Source organism: Syngnathoides biaculeatus, chromosome 11, assembly GCF_019802595.1.
Source record: "Syngnathoides biaculeatus isolate LvHL_M chromosome 11, ASM1980259v1, whole genome shotgun sequence".
NCBI classification, from domain to species: domain Eukaryota; kingdom Metazoa; phylum Chordata; class Actinopteri; order Syngnathiformes; family Syngnathidae; genus Syngnathoides; species Syngnathoides biaculeatus.
Genome location: NC_084650.1, coordinates 6893223 through 6913817, shown reverse-complemented (window position 1 = coordinate 6913817; position 20595 = coordinate 6893223). Strand labels below are relative to the sequence as shown.

Here is a 20595-nt window from a genome sequence, read left to right as displayed (position 1 = left end):
TTTAAAATATCCAATAAGTTTCATTCCACTTCACAAATGTGTCCTCTTGTTGATTCTTGACAAAAAATTAAAATTTTATATCTTAATGTTTGAAGTCTATAATGTGGTAAAAGGCTGAAAAGTTCAAGGGGCGAGCGAATATTTTCACAAGACACTGTATATGTGAATGTGTCTAGAGATTGACTAAATCTAACTTGAGTCTAGGCAGTAGACCCCATTAGACAGATGGTTGATTTGAAGCATCTCAAATGAACTGTACCTCAATGTTCTGTTTTTGTCCAAAATGAAAAATGTTATTTGGCCCATTTACTTTCAGTGCACACGTGATAAGTTATCCTCTCCTGATACCAAATTATGGCTTCAGATTGAAACACTTAAATATTTTTATATACTGAAGGATAGATATAATGCGTGAAAATCATGATGTCCCACGAATGGGTTAACATTCAAAAGAGCCTCACGATGCTCCATCAATGCATTCATCCATTCCATTGTTTTGGAATTGTTGTCATCCTCAAAGACATGCATCCAAACTTGAAATGGGGTTTTTCCTTGGGAGAGAAAGGCAATAGCAAAAATGTATTTAATCCAAAGTACTTTCTGATTAACAACAAAGGGGAGCCCTGCTTTGAAAATCAGCTTTTACAGTATTCGCTCAGATGGACTCTGACAAGGAATGACAATAATTGTTGGATAAGCCTCTCCTCCTCGTGAGTGATCATGCAGAATGCTGATTGCGCCATTATTACCGAACATTCTGTCAGTGACTGTAACCACAATGTTGAAAACAATACATTCCGGACAGACTGTTGGCTGCATATTTCTCTGAAGTTCAATAATTCATTCTTCTTTTTTTCATGAATTACGGCTCATCAGTCATGCTCCAAGTTATTTGCTTGGTTTGAGCTGAGGCTTGTTAGGTCCAAAGCACGGACTTCTCGCTCAATGTGGACCGAAAGGTCACGACACCGGGATAAAATGATTGAGACAGAGGCAGAGTTATTTTTTACTAAACTGCAGTTTAGGGAGAGCTTGGAGGAGCAGAACATATCCTCCACACCCGCACGTAAGACTCTCTCCGAGCCCCCCCCCAAAACCACACATTTTATTGAGTTTCACACATAGGGAGGGGGAAAGAGGTTTCACAAGACAAGTAAAGTTGTTATACAGAGACAGTTAATCTTCTCAAGGCCGGGTGTCCTCTGAGTGGACACAGTTCTTCCTGTTACAAAAACCCACAAGAATGCAACTATCATAAATTTGCAGTCACCTTGAGCTCTTAAACTTCCCATAGACAAACAGCGCACACACACACATCCGTGCACAGCAACAGAGTAATTAAAACAGATTTATGACACATGAGGAGATACATTTCACAGGCCTCTGTGAAATGTGTAAGCTTATCTTACATTTCCCCCCTGTTGTGGATTTTTGGAACATCAATTGAACTCAGTCCTATAACAGGTTTTAGAGCACAACATCATAATAATGCACAACATAGGTACCCTGTCAGGGGGAGGCGAAAACCCTCTTAATAGGGAAAAATTCCTCCCCTGCCCTCCGCTTGGAGCGACAGCCTCATGGCCTGGCTGAGAAGGGAATAAAATAAAAAATGGCAGAGAACACAGTAAACCTAAATAAAGAGGGAAAGAAAGCGGAGGACAGGGGTTACTAGCACATGTCCTCACCGGTGGGGTTTGGTTCTCAGTACCGCACCCGTAGACAGTAGGAAATCAGTCAGTATTTATACCGGGTCGTTACCATAGTAGCTGCTTTAAGTGACAGGATGGACCTTTTTGGTGTGGGACTTTTGAATCCACATCTCTCTCTCCGCGATTTTGACGGCTGTGGGTGTGGTCAGGAGCACTGTGAATGGGCCTTCCCACCTCGGGGTGGACCAGCACTTCCTCTTGATGACCTTTATCAGCACCTGGTCTCCTGGAGTCACCGATTCCTCTGTGGAAGGGAGAGAAGGAGCTGGCAGATCATTTGCTCTTTTCACATTGTCATTTTGGAAAAGTCTAAGCAGCCAGTCTGTCATGGGGTCAAGTTCCCCTTTTTCCTCCTGTACTCCTGACGCTTCCCATAATGGAAGATGAAAAGGTCTTCCTTTTACTGCTTCAAAAGGTGTGATGCCTGTTACTGTTGGAACTATTCTCATGTATGTTTTGACTAAGGGCAAACACTCTGGCCATGGTTTCCCTGTTTCTTCCATGGTCTTTTTGAGTCTAAGTTTGATAGTGCCATTAGTTCTCTCCACTAGTCCTGCACTCTCTGGATGATAAGCACAGTGATGTTTTGGCTGATCCCTAGATGTTGGGCCATTTCTCCAATAATTTGGTTAACAAAATGTGACCCATTGTCACTCCAAATAACTCTTGGAATACCGTGATCTGGGATGATGTTTTTACATATAGCTTTTGCTACTGTCAGTGCATCTGGCTTTTTTGCTGGGTAGATTTCTACTCATTTTGAGAATGAGTCTACTATTACTAAGCAGTATTTGTGTGGACCGGATCTGTTCAGTTCTATGAAATCCATGTGGATGATTTCAAATGGGTAAGACCCTTGTGGGCACTTCCCTCTTGTAGGTCTGACATTTCCCTGAGCATTGTGTTTGCAGCATGTGAGGCACGATCTGCAAAAATTTTTAAAATAGGTAATGAGGCCTTTAGTACAGTAGAAGTTATTTTCTACTATCCCCACCATCCCCCCCTGTTGAGACATGGCTTGGCCCATGACTCAATTTAGCCACTGCTTGAAAAAGACTCCGAGGGAGGCAGGGTTTGTCCAAAACTCTGTAAATGCCCAGGCCGTCCATTTTTGCTCCTGCTGCAGTCCACTGTTGCTTTTCATTCGGCGGGGCATTGTCCTGCATGTCCTTCAGAACTTGGAGAGGGATGATGTCTTGCTTCTGCGAAGGATGTGTCGTTCGTTCACACTTATCTTCATCTGTGCTGTCTGCTTCTTCTTGAACATGGGTGTGGCTGGTTCCCATCGCTGCTTGTTTTGCTGCTTGGTCAGCTTTAGCATTCCCTTGGGAGACTGGATCAGTGGCTTTCGTGTGGGCTTTGCACTTACAGACAGCAATTCTCCTTGGGAGTAGAACTGCTTGGAGTAAGGCTTTGAGCAGATCAGCATGCTGGACTGGTTTTCCACTTGATGTTTGCATGCCTCTCCTGGCCCATTGTGCAGCAAAGACGTGGAGCGTTGAATAGGCATATTGGCTGTCCGTATATATCGTGACCTCTTGACCTTGGAAGAGTTTGCATGCTTCTGTGAGTGCCACGATTTCTGCTGCCTGCGGTGACCAGTTGCCTGGGAGCTTTCCCGCTTTGAGTATTGCCTCTTCTGTTACCACTGCATAGCCTGTATTGTTCTTTCCATCAGGTGTCCTGGATGAGGACCCGTCAACATAGACGACGTGACCTACTCCCAATGGAGTGTCTCTGAGATCTGGGCGTGGCTTGCAGCAGACTTCAGTTTTGTCTGTGCAGCTGTGCGGGTCTCCATCTTCTGGAGTTGGCAACAGGGTTGCAGGGTTGAGAGTGTTGCATCGCTGTATGGTCAGATGGGGTTGTGAGAGTAATGTAGCAGTAATGCTGAGGTGTCTAGCTGGTGACAGAAATGACATCTTGGACTGAGTGAGCAGGATGTCCACCGCGTGGCTGACTTTCAAAGTGAGTGGATGAAACAGGACTATTTCCGCTGAAGCTTGTACTGCCATTGCTGCTGCACAAACTGCTTGAACACATGGTGGCAGTGCAGAAGCGACAGGGTCTAGTCTCTTGGAATAGAATCCCACAGGGCGTGCTTTCCCACTATGATCTTGTAGCAGCACGGAGGTCATGAATCCTTCTCTGCAGTCTGCGGTTTGGATAAATGGTTTGTCATAGTTCGGGAGGGCTAACACCCCGGAACTGGTGATGTGCTGTTTGAGTTCACTGAAAGCTTCTTCTGCTTGTGGTGTCCACGTTATTGGAGCTTTGAGTTCCATCTCGTGAGCATAGATGAGGTCTTGAAGTGGTTGAGTCATTGATGCATAGTTTGGAATTCAACTTCGACAGTAATTGGTCAAACAGAGGAACATCATCATTTGTCTCTTTGTGGTTGGTTTTGGAGCCTCTTGAACTGTTCTTCGTCTGTCATCCGTGAGTCTCTTGCCATGTTTAGAAAGTCTGTGTCCCAGGAATGTGACTTCCTTGAGACAGAATTTGAGTTTTGGGAGCGATGCTTTGTTTCCAGTAGTTACTAAATGTTTGAACAATGCCAGTGATTGCTGCTGGTTCTCTTCCGCTGTGGGGGTAGCAATGAGGATGTCATCCACATAAGTAAGGATTTGAGTAGTTGGTGCGTGTGGATGCAAATTGACACATCTGGTGATTTCGGTGGAGAAGATTGTGGGGCTGTCACAAAATCCTTGTGGCAACCTGGTGTAAGTGTACTTCACCCCATCGAAATTGAAGCCAAACCAGCCTCTAGCAGATGGATGCAGTGGGATTGAGAAGAATGCATTGCTGAGGTCAATAACTGTGAAGAACTCTTGATTTGGCTTTAGTTCGTTTAACAGGCTGTGTGGATCTGGCACACAAGGAGCCCTTGACTTGACAGCCGCATTCACTTGTCTTAGATGTTGGACCAGTCTCCATGATTTTGAGTCAGCCTTTTTCACAGGGAATATTGGTGTGTTGCACTCTGCTGTGTCGTCTTCAATCAAGATCCCTGCTGTCAACATATTCTGAATGACTGGTCTGATTCCTTCTTTAGCATCTGGTTTCAATGGATATTGTCTCACCCGTGGTCTGTAGGTCGTTTTTGGTTCTATCTTTGCTGGTATGGCAGTTGTCATCAAACCAACATCAGTTTTGGATGAGGCCCACAATTTCGATGGCACTCCTGGGAAGTCCGTTGCGGCATAATTAGCCATCACTGCCTCCTGTCGTGCATTGAGATGTTTGGTTGGAGTGGCCGTGGTTTGCCAGTAGAGCTTTCTTAGTCTCACTTCTCCCATGGGATAAGTCGTGCAAGTGAAATACCCTCCTCCATGATCCTTCCAATTCTGAAGGCCTGGGTATTGGAACGTGAGGGCCAGTCCCGCCATGCTTTTCCAGCTCATTCCTGGACTCCGAGATAGGGAGACATGGTACAACTTTCTGGGGTTCAGGCTTTCAGCTTTTGGAGGAATTGAGACTACTGCCCATGCTTGTCCTTCATCCGTGGCTACTATGTGATTTATGGTGATCTTGGTGGGTCCAAGTTGGTTGAACCTCTTGACCCAATCTGCACTTGTTTTTTTTTCCTTGAAATACTTGAGAGTAACATGGAGTGGCCATTTCACTTGTGGAATTCCCAGTTTTGACGTGAGCATCTGTGTTGCAGTTCTTTCTAGGTCACAGACAACTGAGGTTGGACCAACGTTGTCAAGGTCCAGTGAATAAAATTCATCCGGTGGTCCGTTTCCTTGGCTGACACAGGCGTCCATCTGTTCCATAGATTTGATTGGTTTGATCCCATCTTCCGTGGCAATCAGGTTTATTCTCAGTGTTGTCAATAGGTCTCTGCCCATTAGATTCACAGGGCAGGTGTTGCTCATAACAAACTTGGTTTCAATTTGTTGGCCATCTTCATCCTCTACCAACACCAGGTGAGACCATAGTTCGCGTTGTGCTAGGCCTCCAGCTTCTATCACTATGGTTTTTCTTCTGGAAGCTTTTACTCCCTTAACTGGATCTATCAGGACTGAATGGTCTGCTCCAGTGTCACATAAAAATTTTTTGTTTTTTTAAATGGCCCAACTTTGAGGCACCGAAATGGTTTGGGTCTTAAGCGGTCTTCCAGATTTAAGATGGAGAGGTCGAAAACTTGGATTGATGATGCTTCCTCCGGGTCTGGTGGTTCTTCTGGCTCATCACCCTCATCTTCCTCTCCCTCTAATAGTCATTGATCATATTGTGGATTGAATGGGGGGTCTCTTGATGGTCCTCGGTTGTTCCCTCCCTTCCGGCTGTCCGGGAGGGGGCATTCACGTGCCATGTGTCCCTCTTTCTGGCAGTTGAAACACTTCTTGGGACTCCTGCATTCTCTAGTCAGGTGTCCTGGTTTCCCACAGTTGTAGCACTTCAGGCTTGGTCCCCCTTTTTGTTGACCTTGACCTCTTCTTTGACCTCTTCTTTGCATAGCGTACACCTCAGAGGACTCGTGTGTCAACCATCCATAAGGCATTGTCTTAGCTGGCTGTGGTAGGGACCATTGTCGTTAGCATCTTCAGGCAGCCCACTGTTGGTTTTGAATATTCCTTCCAGTCTGATCTTGAAATCATGGACTGATTCTTCTGGTTTCTGGCGGCACTGTCTGATTTTGCTGTAATCTGGTGGCTTCTGGTAAGCTGTCATTACTCGCTCCAGTACTTCATCCATCCTGGTAGTCAGGAGGGGGTCATCTGGGCGTAGGATTGGTCCATTGTTTCCTCCACGGGGGTTAAAATTTCCTCTCACTCTTCCCCAACGATGTTTCAGCGCTGTCTTGAATGCTGTCTCCACTTCAGTCCCATTAAGGTGAAAAGAGCTTTTTAGTTCTCTGAAATTAGAACACCAAGAAGCTGGGTCTGTCTCTGGATCCCCCAGGCCTGTACAGGCTTCAGAACATTCAGTTGCTGTCCATGGTCTTGGCACTAGGATGGTGGGTTCGTTATCTCCATCCATCCCATAATGAGGATTGGCAACAGCATACAGTGGGTACATCTCTGCAGCTCCACTTGTAGTTCCACTTGGCCCCGCTGGGTGGCGTTGTTTCCTTGCTGGGGTCTGCTCCTGCCAATCAGATAACCTGGGGTAGATCTTCACTTTTGTCTCATCAGCTCTCCGACGTACCCCTCTGGTGGTGATCGGCGAGAATGCAGGGGCTGCAGGATCTGTTGCCTCTCTCCAATCTTCTTCTTCCTCTTCAGCCCCGCCTTCTGCTGGGCTCTGGCTCACCGCTCGGGTGGTTTCACTTCCTTTTGCGCTTACAGCTTGCTGGTGTGCGTTTCCTGTTGCTGCTTTCTTCTGTGGCGCGGTTGTTTCTTCATCTGGCTTGATGCCAAGGGCAGCAATCAACCCCCCTCTTTGTCTTTCTCGTCTCTCTCTTTTTTTTTTGTTTATTTTCTTTTATATTTCTCTGCCTTTTAACACACTGGTCTTCCCAAATTTTCAACTTACTTAATTCCATCTCAACTTTCCCTGTCTTCTTTCCCTTTCTCACCTTTTCTTCCCATCAAGTTTTTATGCATGCTTTTAATCTCTTAATTTCTTCCGGATCTTTAAGATCGGGTCGGAAATAATATTTATTGACCCATTTTTTCAAATACTCACAACTACCCGGATGATGTCTCTGCATAAATTTCACATCAGGAGGTTCAGTCACCTCTTTTGTCTCTATTTGTCCCATTTTTTGTCCTTTGTTGGTCCTAAGGCGAGATTTATTTTAGAAAATTCTGAATTTTGACGGGTGTGGTTGGGGCTCACGAACTTCCTCCTCCTCTCACTTGTGCAGTGTTTACTCTATTTTAGTTTCACCTAGAAACTTCGTGTATGCAGAAACCTATTCTGCTTAGTCTCACCTAGAGACTTACACGTATTTTACTCTCTATTTTAGTTTCACCTAGAAACTTCGTGTATGCAGAAACCTATTCTGCTTAGTCTCACCTAGAGACTTACACGTATTTTACTCTCTATTAGTTTCACCTAGAAACTTCGTGTATGCAGAAACCTATTCTGCTTGGTCTCACCGAGAGACTTACACGTATTTTACGCGTATGCAGAAACCTATTCTGCTTGGTCTCACCTAGAGACCTACACGTATTTTACTCTTTACAGAAACCTATTCTGTCTGTGTCTCACCTAGAGACAAGTTTTAAAAGGCAGGAAGTATCGGAGCAGTCCTCACACACCACTTTTAGTCTCCTATTTTAACGTAATTTTACTACTTGTTAAATCTGGGTTTATTTCCGCTCTATTTTATTTTTAGATGTTAAGTTATACCATATAACCATCCTATGAGACCAAATAAGTTTTATCCTACCTCAGTGCCGTGGCCCTGGTCCGTTGGGACCCGTCACCCGACAGTCCGGTCCGGCGCTGGATCAGCGATGCGACCGATCCTTCAATGGAGGACACTGGTACCAGATTCTTGGTCTCGTTGATCTCGCGTCGTTCCAGGCGTCAAGCTGTTGGTTCCCGGGTTTCGGCACCAGAGAAAATGTTAGGTCCAAAGCACGGACTTCTCGCTCAATGTGGACCGAAAGGTCACGACACCGGGATAAAATGATTGAGACAGAGGCAGAGTTATTTTTTACTAAACTGCAGTTTAGGGAGAGCTTGGAGGAGCAGAACATATCCTCCACACCCGCACGTAAGACTCTCTCCGAGCCCCCCCAAAACCACACATTTTATTGAGTTTCACACATAGGGAGGGGGAAAGAGGTTTCACAAGACAAGTAAAGTTGTTATACAGAGACAGTTAATCTTCTCAAGGCCGGGTGTCCTCTGAGTGGACACAGTTCTTCCTGTTACAAAAACCCACAAGAATGCAACTATCATAAATTTGCAGTCACCTTGAGCTCTTAAACTTCCCATAGACAAACAGCGCACACACACACACATCCCTGCACAGCAACAGAGTAATTAAAAAAGATTTATGACACATGAGGAGATACATTTCACAGGCCTCTGTGAAATGTGTAAGCTTATCTTACAGGCTGAAGTGAATGAATGTAAGTCACTGTTGAAATAGACTCATAGCTTGCATAAACTCTGCAGTTGACTGATGATCAGTACAAGAGAATACCCCACCTATCACCTAAAGTCGCAGGGATCATCTACAGCTCACTTGTGACCCTATGAAGGGAATCGGTAGTGCAGTAAAATGGATGGATGAATGGATGGCTTCTGTAAATGACAAGGTTGTTTGCTTTAACTGGCTAAAATTCGGAGCTCCCCCTCTCAGTTTAAAATATGTGCACGTGGCAGTTCCCCACTTTAGTGAGCTCTAAAACAACAATCTATCCAGGCCAATAACATACAAGCTGTGAAGCCTCTTCCATTGTTGATCTAATGATGTATGTTTTTTCAAACAATCAATTGACTGACCTCACACACAAGCACATATAGAGAAGCAGTTTCTTATTGTCTTTTGGCTTACTGAAAACTGAAATTTGAATGCAATTTTAAATCAATGAAGCTGCTACAAAAATTATGCTTGGGTTACTGATAACCATTAAAGGTTGTATCTATGTATCAGTGTTGCCTAGGGCAGAGGTGGGAGAGTCTGACATTAACGGTGGCCGATGACCCAGGACCACCCACGTTACAGATGCTGGACCAATCGGGCCAGTACAAATATTTCGCGATGCACCAAAAACTTAGTCCTATAATGGCCCTAAAGCGCATGGTCCAAGCAGGATGTTGTTGCAAACAAAAACCAGGATCGGGACACATCTGTACATCAGTGTTAGCCTGGTGTTGCTAGCTACAGCGAGTCCAGTTGCCACTAATCTCAGGCCTTATACACTAAGTGGGGAGAAATGAAAAAAGATTAAACCTGGAGACTAGCTGAGTGTGAAAATTTGGAACCCACTTCCTGTCACCTACCACGCACTGAGGTGTGTGAGTATTGACAATGTTTAGTTCTCACATTTAAAAAAACATTAAGACCAACCTACGTTCACAAATAACGGTTGGAAGTCTCAAAGGCTGCATGAAGTTTAATTCAATGACGTATGAAACAGAAGACAAAGCCATCAGCAAAGAAGTCGCATTTTCCTAGCATCCCATTGGCTGGGAGGGATATTTAATTTTCACCCATGATGCATATGCTGTATCTTGGTTTGTGTGGCATGAAAAGGTTGCTGTATCATTCTATCGTTGAATCATAATTACTACTTCTTTTTTTCCAGGCCGGCACTGTGATGTTCATCAGATGATTGGAAACTACATGTGGGATAAATCCTCTGGGAAAGAGTTTCTGATTGGGACCAATCCTGACAGCACATTGCCTCTCTGGTGGAATGGATCAGAGCCATTATGGATCACTTTGGAGAAGCTTGGAAAGAATGTTTTCATGTACTACTGGCCAGGTGATGGCAAACAATTTCATTCATCCTTTATATAATTTATTTAATTACACTCAAATAAGAGTTGTAGTACTTGTCGTAGTAATAGTATTCATCCACAGACTGGTTTATTGAATTAATGTGAATTATTCTTCACAACAGCTTGGTTTAATAAGAGTTGTTGAAAGGTAAAAAATTACTACTCAAAGTTGAGGTTCTCCACAGAATTTTCTAAATAATTTGATTTAAAAAAATTCAAAGGCATCTTAAAACAAACTTTTCTATAAGTCCTTAAAGCAAATTGTTCTATAAGTCCTTATAGGTTAGCTGTGGGTACTGAGTCCAGTTTTGGAATTGTGCATGTACGTGTGTATACGTATACGTTCTACTACCACAATAGCAGAAGTTTACAGTACCCATTCATTGGAACAGATTGCAACTGCTTTGACTAAAGTAGATAAATACCATTAGATACTTAATAAGCAGTGTCTTAATTTCCAAACTAAGCCGCAAGTAAAATACGAAGACCAGGCGATGAGTAGGAAATATAGCACTGCTTTTTAAGCAATGTTTTTTTCATGGATTTTTACAGAATACAGGTAAGTCAGAATTTCCTTATTCTCCTTCACTGTAGTAGCATGATGTGTCACAACATTCCAGGCAGCATTGTCTGTATTATATGTTCTTTTTGTATATGTTGTTGCTGTATGTGTGTATATCAATGTGTTTGAAGATTTATAATAACCATAATATTTATGTAGGGTGCAGCTATCGACTATTTTCTGAATCGATTATACTATCAGTTAATTAAGTAATGTAATAAATTAGTTGGCATTTCAACAAAAAGTCATGTGAGGTACAGTTACTACTATTATCCACTTGGGGACGCTATCCTCATGTTCCACGGTATAAAAGCTGTGACTTTGTATGAGGCATTTTAAATGTCAACTGACACCTAAAGCATAATTTTTTTGTTTTTAATTTAAGAAAAAGTCAGCTGGAATGGACCCATTTGTTTTTTCACCACACGTCAGGATGTTGTCATATATGGATTTTTGCATCTCCCGCCATGAAAATCTTCTCGAAGCATTTGTGTTGGAGAGGAACCAGGAAGTGACGTTTTTTGCAGTAGTGGGGTCGAGTGTTTATATTGGTTTATACCAGGGGTTGTGGGTTCGTATCCCACTGGGGCCTCCACTCCCTGAGAAGGGTTGCGTCAGGAAGGGCATCCGGCATAAAAATTGTGCCAAACATGTATATGCATTCATCTGAGATGATACGCTGTGGCGACCCCGAAAGGGACAAGCCGAAAGGAAAACAACAACCAGGGGCGCCAAATATACGGGCCATAGGCCAAGGAGGGTCAATCAGGCCCGCAGGGTAATTTAAAAGTGAAAAATGCATAAAATACACGGAATAAATATTTTTAATTAGATGCAATTCATGGATTATCCGTTTTGACCAGAGTAGAAGACAACATTGTCAATGAAGACAACAGCAGTCTCGGTCTGTCACTGAGACAGACCCAACACAGCAGACTATCCATCTGCTGCTTGTTACAACTTGGTTTTTACGCTGGTTTCTACCCCTCCCCTATACCGTTATTAGCCAAAATGTCATTATCTAAACGGAGAAAATTAGATGTGGAATGTAGAATTTTCAGTGAAAAATGGACCACATCCTACTAATTTATAGAAATGCATGGAAAACCTTTGTGCTTGGTGTGTTTGCAACAAGTTTCAGTTTTGAAGGAATATAAGTTGACGCCACTATGAGATTCTTCACAGCGAAAAATATGACTGCTTGCAAGGACAACTGAGAAGAGATAAGATCAACGAATTGCAGGCGGGCCTGAGGAAACAGCAGTCAACTTTCATGCAGGGCTGACAAGTCAGTGAGGGAGTAGTAAAAGCCAGCTACCTAATTCCTAGCGAAATAGCATTGATTCACAATGTGATGCAGATTTGAAGGGCACATTTGCCTTTGTAGGTCTGGACAAATTTTTATCAGTATCTACTACCAGGGTACCCCAAATTACCAAACCTGGCTGTTAAAATGTTGTGCATGTTTGGGACAACCTACCTTTGTGAACACATTTTCTCAGTAATGAATATCAATAAAACAATGCCCTCAAGGCTCACAAACAAGCACTTATATGACATTCTGAAAGTGACAGCTCGTCAGGACAAGGTACCTGGTATTGATGCACTTGTACAGCCCAAAAGATGCCTAGTGTCAGGAACAAAAACAAGTCCAGACGAGACTAACGCATTTAAAATGCTGCTTTAGATACTGTTTACATTGAAAAAATACAGTTCTGTGAAGATGAATTCTTACTGTGGTGATAAAAAAAAATGTGCAATTTAATGTTAGCAACGTCACTATAAAAAAGTATGGTGGAATTCTACTGTTCATGCAACTCCATTAATTTTCAGTATGTATTGTATGTGTATGTGTGTTTCATGCATGAAGTTTTCACATTTACAGGACATGTGAATACTTTCATACTTACACATTTAATAGCACTCTTCTTAGTTTGTAAACTGTAGGCAGGGATTAAATTTATATTTTATATGCACGTGTTTTAAAATTCCTTTCCTTATAAATCTCATTTAATGTTAGTCCATTACTATATTTTTCAATATCAATTACTTGTTAAAGTTTTGTGCCTTTGTACAATCAATGGGATCAGTTGCAATGCAGATATCTGAACAATAAAAGTAAATTCCACATCTGTCTAAGGAAATCTGAGGTGTTTCATGAAATGTTTTGTAAAATGAATGTTCTTTAAATTTCAACATTTTCCTCGTGTTCTTGTGCTTCTTTACACCAAATCAAAGGAAAGACACGATATTTTGGTTATTTATAGCAGAGTATGGTATAATTTTAATGCTCCAGCCCACTTGACATCAACTGAAGCCTTATGTGGCCCACAAAGTGAAATGAGTTTGACACACCAAAATTACTCGTTTTTTTCATCGTGTTAGCCAAAATGCCGGCTCTTTGTATTGCTGAATTTTGCTCGAACACTCAGGCAGATGGATTTACATTTCACACTTTTCCAAAACACCCGGTTTGTCGTGAAAAATGGATTGCACAGGTTCAAAGGACGAGAGCTTTGTGGGTTCTAAATGACAGGTAGGTGTGTAAGGAGCTATTAAAAAAATAATTTGTCTCACAGTTTGTAGCATATGTTACATTTGAATTTAGAATAAATACCCTTGGTCAAACCGGCAAAATATTACAAAGCACTTGTATTACGTTTAAGACAATTTAATCACACACAATACAATACAACACAACACAAAACCACAAAATAGAAGTACAAAGACAGTTTCATAGCGTGTAACACAAGCCAACTAGCTAACTAGACATAAAGTCACCAGTTAACTCAAAAAACCTCTCCGAAAGCAGCAATAATAAAAAGCTCCATCTGCGTCTGACGACGTAATCCTTCTCTCAGAATGTAACAAAAGATCAGCACCATAATGACTTCATAAAGTACGTAAGTCAGGGGTGCTAAACGTGTCGATGTACGCTGGCCAGCATTGTTGTTCTCTGCCGTCAGCCCGGCGTTAGCCTCGACGTGGAGGTGGATCAGGCGGAGAGGTGGTTTGGCCACGTCCGGGGAAAGAAAAGAGCTCCCCCCTACCCCCCACCCACCGGCCACCGGTGTCTGAGCACGCCTGAAGTAATTACTTCACCTGGCATGGGTCCTCCTGAATACGCTACATGCACAAGACTTGTAAAAGGGTGAGGAAATCGAACAATTATAGGCATGTCATTTCATCAGATTCCTCATCCATCTGTCAGGGAGTCTCTTGTTAGTTAGAATATCACCTAAATATGGCTCGAAACGATAGGGTAAAATTGCCCCGGTCACTTCACTTGATTCGGAGATGTTTACTTCTTCGAAATGAGCTTCAGTCTCAGAAGGAGCGTCAAAAAAATCCAAAGATCTCTCTTGTTCATCTCCCATAGCAGGTGGCACAGTGTCTTCTCATTGACAACTGTCGCAGTGTGAAGTCTCCAAATACCTTTGCAGGCAATATGGCCGCCACTGGGATGTCGAGTGAGACTTCCGCAACTTTGCGCATTAATAACATTCTCTCGGCTCTTTTTTTTTTGTATAGACATTGAAGTGAATATTATTATATGTAGTTTTCATCACTATCTATTTTAAAATGAAGAGATGGCTGTCAATTGACCTTTAAGGTGGGGCCTGGCCTGGTGTGTGACATGGGAATCAGCAAATGAGTGTTTAGAGCTGGCTGTTAATTAGCTTACGCAGTGGTTTTCAAACTGGCGAGGCCTGGCATTTTGACGGGGATGGGGTGGGGAGGGGTCTTCCATGAACACTTTTCATTATTAAGTTACACCCAGCAAATGGAGAGGTTTTTACTATCAAGTACACAACCCCACACCATCCACTGAAATGATTGCCGGAATTCATCCATCCATCCATCCATCCATTCTCTGAGGTGCTTATCCTCACAAGGGTCACGGGAGCGCTGGAGTCTATCCCAGCTGTCATCGGGCAGGAAGTGGGGTACACACTGAACTGGTTGCCAGCCAATCTCAGGGCACATGGAGACAGACAACAGTCGCACTCACAATCACAATCACACCTAGGGGCAATCTAGAGTGTCCAACTCATGCATGTTTTTTGGATGTGGGAAGAAAACGGAGTGCCCGGAGAAAACCCACACAGGCACGAGGAGAACATGTAAACTCCACACAGGCTGTGCCAGGATTTGAACCCCGGTCCCCAGAACTGTGAGGCCAATGCTCAACAGCTGCGCCCCTGTGCTGCCCTGCAGGAATTCAAGATTTAAAATTTTAGCAGAAAAAACGTTTGGGTTTTTGTTTATCCTTGTTGGTTTGGCTAACCGTATGCATATTTATTGAAAAACTGTGTGTGTGGGGTGGGGGGTTCATCACCAAAAGGGGTGCTGCAAAAAAGTTGGGTAACCACTGGCTTCACGGGTTGCCAGTCTGCTTGTTTAATGCTTTGGCATCAGTTGTAGCTGTAGCAGTTTGCGTATCAATCATAATCATCTGATCGAAATAAAAATCCTTGTTCGCCAATTATGTCAAAAACACACAAATTTGTATCTGGTAGGTGGAGCCGCTCTAGTATGATAACAGTGATAAGTGTCACAGTCATTAAGCAATAAGAGGTGGCAATGCCATGCAGTTTTTAACTTTTTTTTATAATTATGCAAAAGATGCTGAGTCTAGCAATTTAGCGCCTTTTGAAATGACTAATAGAACAATAGTATGGTGCAGTGACCCTTGTGAGAATGGCGCAGAGGGTTCAAGACATTATCCAGTTTAAAGTGACTAGTAGTACAACAGTGTGAAACAATGTCAATTGTGTAAATGGTGCAGATACTTCTCAAGCACAAGTGGGTAGTATTAGTCATCAACATATACAAGTAGTGGAGAGTGGTGAAACTACTGCAGCAAATCATGTGTAATTGGACCATCAGAGATGTGACAACAATCTCACGATGAAATTGGCAGCATGTTATAATGCAATTGTAAGTTTGCTGTTTAAGAAGTTAATGAAAAGAGGGAAGAAGCCATAGAAATGTCTCCTAGTTCCAGTTTGTGTAATTCGATAACTCCTACCTGAGGCAAGGAACTGGAATAGGTGGTGACCATGATGTGGAGGTTCCAAGAGGAATTTGCATGCGCTTGTCCTAGTTCTAGCAGCGTGCAAGTCCTCAAGTGTAAATAGGGGGGTATCAACATTTTTTTTTCAGCAGTTTTCATTGTCCATTGCAGTTTGGGTTTGTGCTTTTTTTTCTCGCAGTACCAAACTAGATTGGGCTGATTCAAAGCAAACTGTTTAGAACTGCCTCAACAGATTTTGTGGCAGACCATGGTTCCTCAGAAGCCGCAGGAAGTGCATCATCTGGTGACCCTGTTTTAGGAAGGAGTTGATGTTGAACTCTCACTTCAGGTACTGAGAGACTAATTCCCAGGAAGAAGGTCTTGGTCATGAAGAATAACTTGAAGACCCGGATTGTTGACACAGGGCAGTTGAACAGCATGAGCGGCATCTGTGGAGAAGAATGCCTCCTGAAGTCCACAATCATCTTTACAGTCATGGGGTTTCAGTTCCAGGTTGTGTCGGCTGTACCATAGTTCCAGCCGCTCCACTTATTGTCGATACGAAGATTTGTCCTTTAATAGGCCAACGACTGTGGTTTGTCTCCAAACTTCACTTATGGAACTTCACTATACATTCCAAGTTGCATTGGAAGGATATATTAGTAAGTTTCTTTCGGCTTGTCCCGTTAGGGGTCGCCACCCCGTAACATCTCAGATGAACGCTCATAGTTGTTTGGCACAATTTTTACGTCGGATGCCCTTCCTCACGCAACCCCTCTTGGGGAGGTAAATAAGCTAAAATAGCTACCTTGTTTATGCGATCATAGACATGTTATTGTCGTACATTAGTCAGTTCTGCTTTGTAGTAGACACACTTTATTTACCGGTAGTATATCTAGTATAAGCAACATGGTGGTGCATCTTTAAAGTGTTGGTCTCACAGTTCTGAGGTGCACGCTTCAATCACAGCCCTGCCTTTGTGTAGTTTGCATGTTCTCCTCATGCCTGTGTGGGTTTTCTCCGGGCACTTTGATTTCCTCCCACATCCCAAAAACATGCAACATTTGTTGGATACTCTAAATTGCCCCTAAGTGTGATTGTGAGTGCAACTGTCTGTTTCCATGTGCCCTGCAATTGGGTGGCAACCAGTTCAGGATGTACACCACCTCCTGCCCAATAACAGCTGGGATAGGCTCAAGCACTCCCGCGACCCTTGTAAGGATAAGCGGAAAAGAAAATTGGATGGATGGATATCTAGTATATATGTTTTCAAGTGTGATTTGATCCAGAACTTTACATTCTTTGTCTTTCACATACTTTCCTCCTGACTTGCTGCCCCCGTGCCACTTATTTCAATACATGTGTCTTGTGAGTCTGCTGTCCATGTGGGCAAATTATAACGGGAAACGTCAACATTTTGCAAATTTTTGTTGTACTGTTGATGGCATTTCCCATTATAAATTTGTATTAGGCTATCCATCCTTTCAACATTTTTTTAGCTACATGTTTAATTGTTTTTTTTTAATTGTTTTGTGTTTGTGTGTCAACTGGCAACCAGTTCAGTGTACCCCGCCCCCTGCCCTATAACAGCTGGGATAGGCTCTCGCACTCCTGCGACCCTTGTGAGGATAGAGCTCGTGCACGTGACGTCACAATTTTCATTGCGCCATATTGTCCATCAAACAGAGCTGCTCGACACTGTGGGAGACATTGAATTGGAGGAGAATATTTACAATGCCTGAGACCTGTTGTCCTGTGTGTTGTCACAACAGACAAGACAAATATTCAAAGAGATCATTCTATAGCATACCAGCTGAAAAGACCAGAAAATGATTGATTGATGGATTTCAGCAATTATATGTGATGGCTGGTGCCCAACCAAATACACACGCCTGTGTAGCGATCATTTAATTTCAGGTAGGAATTATTCTTCTCGATCTCAAATTACCAAGAAGTATTTATGATGCCAAGTTTACTCATTTGAGAACAATGCGTTTTCAAACAAAAAAAAAAAAAAAACATCTTTTGCAGACACATTTACAGAGGTTAACGTGTGCCCGGAATACGCTTCTATGAACGGAGGAAACGACTCCATCGTAATTTTTTTCCCCAATCATAGTTAATGAATGCGAGATATGTAAATTTATTTAAATATTGGTACTTGTATTGGAAAAATCCGAGTGGGTCCATCACTATGTGGGATGTATTCTTGATTGAGAACAGATCCAGCAATGAAGTATTTGTATGCGTCCAGACTTTTCTACGCTTTCAAACTCTTCTGTGTAAATCTTGACGACTTACTCGCCAGATACATGTGTATAACCAGTTGTCCAAGACAAGCGGAAGCGAATTAACAGTCCACTTTCTTATCGACAAATACATTGACTTCGGCAGTATATATGGGTCCTCTATGCCAAGTATCTAATTTTTCCACCTACCTTTGTTTATTATCACCTTCTAAATGTTTAACGGTATCAGGCAAAACTCTGTCGTGCTATAAGACGTATTTTCGTTCCGTCTCAATGGAATTAACTTGCAACAATGCTTTGTTTCACTGGCTGTATGTCGAGTCACGTGATTTTAATGACGTAGGTGGGCGGGCTCTATCAGCGGTTCAGAAAATGATGGATGGTGTATCAACTGGCAATGTCAGGAAACTGTTTGAAGCAACCAAACTTTGCCTCCACTCTGGAGAAATGTGCAAGTGAGTCTGCTTTTCATTTTGTCAAGGTGATGTAATACCATAATCTTCCCTTTTTTTTTTAAACCGAAAGTGACAACAAACATTGTACAAGGTGTGATTTATAAGGTTTGATGTGCTTAAACGTTGTGTAAACTGTCATGAGCTGCCCTACAGTTCCCTTTTTGGAGCCTGGTTGGTGGTTGCATCCTCTCTCTCTCCCCTCCCCTCTCTCTTTCCAGCAGCTTCTTCAGCCACACACCTGTCAACAATCGACCCTCGTTACCACCTGCATTTCAGCCTGGCAGATCCTAGAAACTCTTTCCAGAGTATTGCAGCTTATTCATTGGTAACTCAGCTCACCTGGTTGAAGTAAGTAACCTATACCTTACCATCACTCTAACCTCCGTGTTTCTCCTTTTCCTCAGTGTTCCCGCCGTACTCCTCGGTAAGTGGACTCCTGCCACCACATCGTCAAGCCTGCTGCTTGTCCTTGTCACCCCCAGCCGCAGCCTCCTTGCTTCCACCACCTGCCAGTGGACCTGAAGGACCATTCCCATTGCCTTTCCAATAAACTAATTCTGCCTGCTCTGACAATATGTGTGTGTGTGTGTGTGTGTGTGTGTGTGTGGTGTGTGTGTGTGTGTGTGTGTGTGTGTGTGTAATTGTAACCTGTCACCGGTGGGTTTGGAACTCATACCCACCACCAAAAACTGATTTCACTGGAACAATAACAAAAAGCACTGTCAACAAATAAGGGAGTCTGCTAAAAGAAAGAAAGCAAAACTACAACGCAAACAAAATATGAAGCATAACCAACAAGGAGTAGTAGTAATATCACAGTATGCAGTCTATCGCCAGACAAAGAAACAATCTGGCAAACTCCTGGTATGGGTGCTGCACCTAACTGGGAATTACGCTAACAGAGTTACAAATTGTGCAGTCATTTTTTTTCAAAATATTTTATCTGTAATATATTTTTATAATTTCAGAATTAAATCCAAATTCACAGTTTGGACTTGAAAGGCAGTACTATTTGGAACGTCAGTAATGCTGTCAGTTGACATCAATGGCATCTCAAGTGTCTTGTGTGTCTCCAGGCTGTGAGGTCGAGATTCTGGGGTTTCGCCCAACCTTCTGTGAGATGTACAGCCACAGTCCATCAATAGGACAACTAACTGATTCAATTGAACATGCCCTCACTTTACTAAGGTAAGAACATGTCTATAAAACTAAACTGCTAAGGATAATTGAGCAGTAGACATAGAGCACCTCTGATTCACTTTAACGTATTTAGCATCGCTTAGAGCTATTTTTTTTTTTTTGGGGGGGGAGTGCTTGGCCATGCAGAATGGGGTATTGGTTTGCGTTTTGTGTTGGAACAGTTTTGCTGTGCTGCAGGGGCGTTTGAAATGCTTTGCTTATTTTCATTTTTTTTTTACATCATTTGGATGGTTATTGAAACCACAACTTCACAGAAAAAGAGTTTTAAGGGATAGCAATAAAGTGGTGATGTGTTAAATATTTTAACTGCTCCATTTGTGGATGGGGAGGGGGGAATCAATAACTAACCAAGAGGATAAGATGAGAGAGGGCAGAAAAGGGGAGGACAGGACTGCGCTCTCCATGGCTTGGCAACTGAAAGGACTCAAGCAAGGAAAGAAATCTGAATAACCACACTATTTCAGTAAAATGGTTACCTGGACTGAAAACCATTGTCCGTGTACTGTGGTTGTGTGATTCAAATTTATTTGTCATTGCAACAAGTACAATGAAAAAACAAGGTACAGACCATTCAGTGCTGTCAAAGATGTTCCTAGAAAAACAGCTAAGACAAGCCTAAGGACTGTAGAGAGTGAACTCAAACCAACCAAGATTGTCTTTCTCGAGAGGGACAGATAAGAGAAAAAAACACTGTGTGAGTGCGTTCCCTCAGACTGCCAAAGTGGTAGTCCCTGTCTGCTCTTTTTTTATTGGATTCTTAGGTCAAAGGGTTACATGGTTACACAGTGAAAATACTGACACTGATGGCTACACCAACAGCACATAAACACTAAGGTACATGTTTCTTCAAGGCTGCAAGATTGTCCTGATAAACCCACAAGAGAAAAATCATGACATTGTTTAAACACGTTTATGGCATTTGGGGGTATCCTCTTGCGGTAGAAGGGCGTTATCTCTTCCCAGTGTTGAGGAGTATCTGCTTAAG

General features: G+C 42.7%; 1 protein-coding gene and 1 long non-coding RNA gene across 4 annotated transcripts in view; one reads left to right on the top strand and one right to left on the bottom strand.

Annotated features, from left to right (window-relative positions):
* enpp6 (ectonucleotide pyrophosphatase/phosphodiesterase 6) overlaps nucleotides 1-20595 on the top strand; it is a 72555-nt gene that overhangs the window by 25435 nt on the left and 26525 nt on the right. Inside the window, exons 1-4 of one of the 3 annotated variants that reach the window (XM_061835856.1) lie at nucleotides 9972-10111; nucleotides 18629-18735; nucleotides 18815-18834; nucleotides 19487-19598. In XM_061835856.1, the coding sequence (XP_061691840.1) occupies nucleotides 10043-10111; nucleotides 18629-18735; nucleotides 18815-18834; nucleotides 19487-19598 (308 nt within the window). In that variant the 5' untranslated portion in view covers nucleotides 9972-10042. Of the gene's footprint in view, nucleotides 1-9931; nucleotides 10112-18628; nucleotides 18736-18814; nucleotides 18835-19486; nucleotides 19599-20595 lie in introns of those variants that run through there. The other 2 variants (XM_061835857.1, XM_061835855.1) reach the window with 2 other exon arrangements.
* LOC133508754 (uncharacterized) lies at nucleotides 1000-8726 on the bottom strand. The gene is made up of 2 exons (XR_009797139.1): nucleotides 8059-8726; nucleotides 1000-1956 (listed from the first exon to the last, which is right to left on the bottom strand). It is a non-coding gene; the product is annotated as an uncharacterized LOC133508754 (long non-coding RNA).